Source organism: Anoplopoma fimbria, chromosome 6, assembly GCF_027596085.1.
Source record: "Anoplopoma fimbria isolate UVic2021 breed Golden Eagle Sablefish chromosome 6, Afim_UVic_2022, whole genome shotgun sequence".
Lineage (NCBI taxonomy): Eukaryota > Metazoa > Chordata > Actinopteri > Perciformes > Anoplopomatidae > Anoplopoma > Anoplopoma fimbria.
The window spans coordinates 13,717,477-13,723,978 of NC_072454.1; the positions used below are offsets into that span (position 1 = coordinate 13,717,477).

Here is a 6,502-nt window from a genome sequence, read left to right on the forward strand (position 1 = left end):
GCAGCTTCAGGTAACCTTTGATAGGCGGTGTTTCTGTGCCTGGTCCCTCCTCCGCACCGCCCAGCTCCATGCTGCTCTCTGTGCTCTGTTGAGGACGACTTAACACCAATTTGCAGAAAATATATTTTTACTTTGGTGACGTGGGGATTTTATTATCTTATTGCGTTACAAACGCAAGGAATAATAAATAAAAAAAAATGCTGCATGTACAGCTCCATTTGGCTAAATGTGTCAGATCCTGTTTAAGGGGATTATTGGACACTGTTAGTCATTTCAATCATCTTGCATATTGGACACGAGTTAGACAGTCAGTGCAGATTTTATCAGCTCTTTTTTACAAAGTGGATCTTTTTCACCCACTATTTGTTTTACAAAAATGATTTATATGTAAACAGCAGTAAGAAAAGCTGGTGCGTAAAGTTCGCTATGCGTGCGTAAAATGCAGCGCAGGAAAGGCTTTCACATTACAGCAGCCTACCTGTTATGAAGTATTATACAACTTTAATTGTAGTTTGCACTTAATTCTACTTTACTCTGATTTAAAATAGCTACATTTGCTTCAATCCATTGTATAAATGTAACAAGCAATTCTTCACCATTGTAAATCTCAACAATTGTTCTATTTCATGCGCAAAATTATGAATATTTTTAATCAAACAGCTGGGACGTTTTCGATTTACCACTGATCTGTTAGAGACCATGATGTTTATACTTTTGTTAACAAGACCCCTGACATAAATTTCACTGAATATCTAAGATTGGCCATAGCCTAGTGAAGAGAGGACTCCCAGCCGCCTGTAGCTCACACAAGTGTGTAGCGCCGCCGTGTGGTCCTAATGCATCTATTTACAACCTGGAGAGGCTGGTAAAAGGAAAAGTTTGCAACTAGCCCCCCCCCACGCATTACACAATCAGCAGGCCTTCTCTTCATCGAGGAGAGGCGATGACAGATGAAGTGATCTGCCTCCTCCGTGTTGTTTTGTTTTCTTCCTCTGACTAAACAGAGAAATCTTTCTGTTTGCCACAGAGTCCGGATGGACCAACAATGAGAGGTCATCACCAAACATACAAAATCTAACGTTTTAATTCAGAGAAAGCATGTTAGAATTAACCTCATTACTTAGTTACATGCTAGCTGTAATACATGGTGGGGACAGTTGGTTGTAAGCCATTTATTCACAAACACACCATAGCAAGCAAAAGTTCAAGTGTCTTTGTCCAAATGCATTCATATCATTAACCTCCTAATATATTTGTGTATATATATGTGTACATATGTGTGTGTGTGTATGTGTATATGTGTATATATGTATATATGCACACGTGTGTGTTTTTTATATATATATATATATATATATATATATATATATATATATATATATATATATACCACATCCAAGATATTGTATTTACAAGCGAAACCACTAGTGCGAACCACAGGTTTGTCTTTGAGGTTTGTACAATCCATACACCATGAGCATACACTCCAAGTTTATTTTAAATGTTTACCAGAGGCTTCATTAAAATGGTATTTTTTTAATTGATGTAATAATAGACGGGGTATAATTTGGCTGTAGACCTGGAAAACGTTTCCTTGTCCAACTGATGCCCTGTCGGCAGAGGACACCTGGAGGTGGGAGAGCCTTCACTTCACTTTTCCTTCTCTATATTTGGGCCCTGCTTCCTCCCTGAGCCCCTTGAGTGGTTGCCATTGGAGACTTTGTTTTGGGGGAAACTCCACGCCGATGATCCGAGCTGCTATCTTTGGAAGCACAAGATAGAGATCGCAGCGCCTGTCGGAGCAGCCGTGTCCAGGCTGCGTCCTCAGGCATCGCCGTCCTGTCGCCAGCTCTATTTACACGAGTGGCTCTGCAGCACTTAGAGCTGACACCAGGTATGTCCACCGGCAGTGAGCAGCCAGGGGAAGTGGCCGGCGAGGCTATCAGAGGAGACAAACACTCTGTTTACGTTGCCATTCATCACCATTAATAGTGTCTGCGTATTCGACCATGCCAAGGTGTTTGCTTAAGTCCATCTCCAATTAACTGTGTGTGTGTGTGTGTGTGTGTGTGTGTGTGTGTGTGTGTGTGTGTGTGTGTGTGTGTGTGTGTGTGTGTGTGTGTGTGTGTAAAAGGTTAGTCATTTTTAGAATGGTATAACAATTATAAACGTACCGGTATTGTATATAATTAAAACAGTATTAAGATGATTTTGAATGTTCATTTTAAGTCATATTTTGAATATAAATATAATTTTTTTGGACTTATTTCAGTGTCGTTCCTCAATGAGTTTTTTTTATTTTATTTCTATCAACAATATTAATCATCTGAAGTTCTGTGAGGTTATTCGCTCTGTGGGTCCCGAGGATGTAGGCTGTCTGGTTAATGTCCATCCCTGAATCCTGACCGGACATTAGCTAGCCTCTAAATTCTCTCTGTTTCTGGTTCTTGTCTCAGACCAAAGTCTAACACAAGCTTTCTCACAGGAAAAAAAAAAAAAAAAAAAAAGTTTGAGAGACGATGAGAAACTTCGCAGAATAAGTTCAACTTAACATTCATTTATTTGGGCTTCCCCTCATGACTGATATAAATGTTGAAATGCAATAACACACCTGCCAAATCAGAGACTTACTATATTAGGCATAGAAGCGTACATTTTTACAGAAAAGTGTAGGCTACTCGGTCGTTCCACACACACACACACACACACACACACACACACACACACACACACACACACACACACACACACACACACACACACACACACACACACACACACACACACACACACAAAGCAAATAACCACATGTGTCATTATCTTTGTTGTATTATTTACTTTCATCATCAGTGAAAATGATCATCAGTGTAACACCAGGCCGTTTTAATCTGTTAACATAGCCTCCTGTTCAGTCACATGTATTTTAGAGTAAAACAAAGTTTGCTGGCCAAAAATAAATCACACTGTTACAAAGTTAAAAAAGCATATTACTTAATAATATTGCAGTATCTAGCCATTGTTGTCCACTTTGTTATTTCTTGCAATTCATTTTAGAGATCTTATTGAATGTTTGGGCATTTTAGGCCAATTATGGATTTTTTTTGTTATGGGCTACACCTTACGCGTAGAAACGTGTAGTATGGAAATGTACATACAATTTAACTTTATCTGTGCTGCACATCACATCCATTTTTTAACCAATGGGCCACACCGCACAACGCACAGTCTTTGCTCAGCGGCGACATTTAAACCGACAATATAATACATCCAACAGCAGGTTTAATTCGTTTTTTAAACATCGTGGCTTACACAAAAAATGCGCAATATACTGTGTATGGTTTGTATCTCAGTCAATGGGTTCCTCGTAGGCCAGAGTTTTAAACTGTGCATTAGATGATTAGGTTTACATGCTTGAGTCCATTCAGCCATCCCAGAGGAGTCTCTCCCGGCTCGTATTGTGCTACCAGGCCCGGATGCCCTGCAGAGTCCCCTGGCAGGGTGTGACCAGTGATCCTTGGGCCGCCTGGCTCTGCGCCTGTGCTCCGAGGTTTCCCAAATTCATGTTCATGAAAGCATTAGCAGGAGTGTTGCTTGGCGGCAGAGCAGGTAAACTAGAATAAGTACAAGAGTAAGTGTTAGTATACACCGAGTTGTTGTAGCTGTAGGCCGGGTAGCCATTGTAGCTGTACGGGTTCGGAGCTCCGACTGTGTAAGAAGTGTTATAGTTCTGGGATCCGGTCAGACAAGGCCGGCCGTCCCGGACCAGCACCGGCACAGCCACCCTCCTGGGCGGCGGCGGTGGGTGGTGGTGGTGGTGGTGGTGGTGGTGGTGACCTGCCATCTCCAGACTCTTGTCCTGCCGCTGCCTCTTGCATTTGTACCTCCTGTTCTGGAACCAGATCTTGACCTGGGTGGAGGTGAGCTTCAGCGAGCTGGCCAGGTGCTCTCTCTCCGGGGCGGACAGGTACCGCTGCTGCTTGAAACGCCGCTCCAGCTCGAACACCTGAGCCTGGGAGAAGAGGACGCGGGGTTTCCTCCTGGTCCTCTGCTGCTTGGTGGCGGGCTTCTCTGAGTCTGGATCACTGTCACCCAGCAGAGCACCGCAGCTCTCTGCGGGGAGGAGACACGTTTACGTTTCAGTCAGAGCTTAACAGCTTAACGAGTTAACTATGCATATATACATATTATTATTATTATTATTATTATCCAACACTCTACGATTTACCAATTTAATCACACTAAAATTCACATAAATGAATTCATTAAAAAAAGACTTACTTAAATACATTAAAAGAAAGTCTATCTCGTAGCATCTTTTGTGTTTAATTTTTACATTACCCATAATTTGCATAATTTCCCCACAAAATTGAGCTTTGAATATGAATTTAATATATATATATATATATATATATATATATATATATATATATATATATATATATATATATATATATATATATTGTTTTTTTTATTGTAAAGTGTACTGGATTGGAACTTTCTTAATCACCCTTTTTTAAAATTGGACTATTCATTAGGAATTAGACCACAACTTGGTTTGAAGTCTTCCTTGGTTTCAAAGAGGACTTAATGAAAAAGTGAAAACAATTTCTCAATTCATTAGTGAACATATACCAGTAAAATGAAAGTTTAAGGTAAATTTGCCGATTTCTGTGACGCTTGAATGCACATTAATTTGGCAATATCTAGAAATGATTGTTTATGGATTAATTTTGGTTTATTTGTTAATACTAATCAGATGTAAAAAAAAAAACACTTAATGGTCTTCAATCTTTATGCCCAGTGACTAAGTAGCCTGCAGCGAATGAATAGCAAAGAACAACGTGCAGGGTTGCTAAAGGCCTATGTACTGTATACAGTATATTTACAAAAATATGCAATTTAACGCCTAAATCTATTTGTTGGATTTAATTTTTTATTTTAATGTAATTTTACATTATTATTAAATCTAGTTCCAGTTTAGCAGTTGATAATGTTTTCACTCATTTGGTGAATGTAGCGATCGTTTTAACGTTATGTATACAGCAATCAACACATGATAACTTGTCAGTTCTCAGTATATATTTATCCAGCAATCTATATCAAACACGGTTCAGAAAATTCCATGTAGGACTAATGTTTTTGTGCAAAATAAGCAAATATTTATGCTAATGAACGTATGAATCTACTTTTGTGCTATTATTTATACAATAACTTATAAAAACGAAAGGTATCACCATCATCATCATCATCATCATCATCATCATCCTCCTAGCTTTAGATGAACATCATTGTACTCACTGCTGTCTTGGTCCTCGGTCTCCAGCCGGAGGTCTGCAGAGTGGTTCTGCGCCGGGTTGCCGAACATCTCCCCCGGCGGACCGGAGTCTGCCAGCCGGTCCTGAGCCGTGAGCGTGTTGAGGTACGACATCCTCTCCTCGCCCTCCGAGAACCCGGAGCTGATGGGACTTGGACTGTCCCTCCCGGCCAACATGCAGGACGGCGGTGAGTGGGAGCGGAACGGTTTATTTGGGAAAGCTCCCGGATGTGACAGCGCACCGGAGAGACCGAAGCACGAGATGAGCTGGAGCTGCTGCTGCTGAGACTGAGACTGCTGCTGCAACTCCAACTTCAGAATGTCCTTCACAGAGAAAGGCGTGGTGGAAGAAGAAGTGACGAGCGGGCTGGGGAGCATTATTACCACCAACGGAGAGATGACAGAGATCAGACAGTCAACAGGGCAAAAAACTGGACCAGATTGTCTCCGAACTGCGCGTAAAATAAGTAAATATCCCGTATCGCGTGGGCGTGAGCAATGGACGCGCACTGCTTGTTTCTCATCCAGACGGAGGAGGACTGGTTTTCTTTCAGCTGTGACATCCCTCTCCCTAAGCTGTGTGTCTACTGCTGCAGGGCTGAGAGAGGAACAGAGAGGTCGATCCTGTTTGGTTGGCTGAATTCAGTTATCTCGAGAAAGAGCTGGGTCAGCCAAGATGCTGTCCTCTCCCTTTCAGTGACGTCCTGGAGCGGGGGAGGGACCGATAGACAGCCTCTGTGTGTGTGTGCCTCTGTGTGTGTGTGTGTGTGTGTGTGTGTGTGTGTGTGTGTGTGTGTGTGTGTGTGTGTGTGTGTGTGTGTGTGTGTGTGTGTGTGTGTGTGTGTGTCAGGAAGACATAATGCCTAATTTATAAATTATAATATCACTATCGATTCCCCTCAGACTGATTAAGGTGTTAAAGGTAAGTTTGTATTACATCTTTTTTGTGTGTGTTCTCAACAGAAAACACTTAAACCAAAAAGGCAGCACAGAAGCCTTTACATTTTTTTTGAACGTTTAAACGGGAAAAATCTTTTGGTAAATCATTTATTTTGTTGAATTTATCCGGTTAACTCGAGTATCATTCATTTATCCCCTTGTCTCTGTTGAATGGTCCCACGACATCACAGTTCTTCCCATCATCACTGCAGTGCTTTTAAGATTAGGCATATCTTCGTTTCCTGTCTC

The 6,502-nt window shown here is 41.3% G+C and overlaps 1 protein-coding gene across 1 annotated transcript; it reads right to left on the reverse strand.

Moving 5' to 3' along the window:
• Positions 1–2,590: 2,590 nt before the first annotated feature.
• nkx2.3 (NK2 homeobox 3) lies at positions 2,591–5,990 on the reverse strand. The gene is made up of 2 exons (XM_054600425.1): positions 5,299–5,990; positions 2,591–4,110 (listed from the first exon to the last, which is right to left on the reverse strand). The coding sequence occupies exons 1-2, from the start codon at positions 5,690–5,692 to the stop codon at positions 3,461–3,463; spliced, it is 1,044 nt and encodes a 347-aa protein (XP_054456400.1). The 5' UTR covers positions 5,693–5,990; the 3' UTR covers positions 2,591–3,460.
• Between the last annotated feature and the right edge of the window lie 512 nt (positions 5,991–6,502).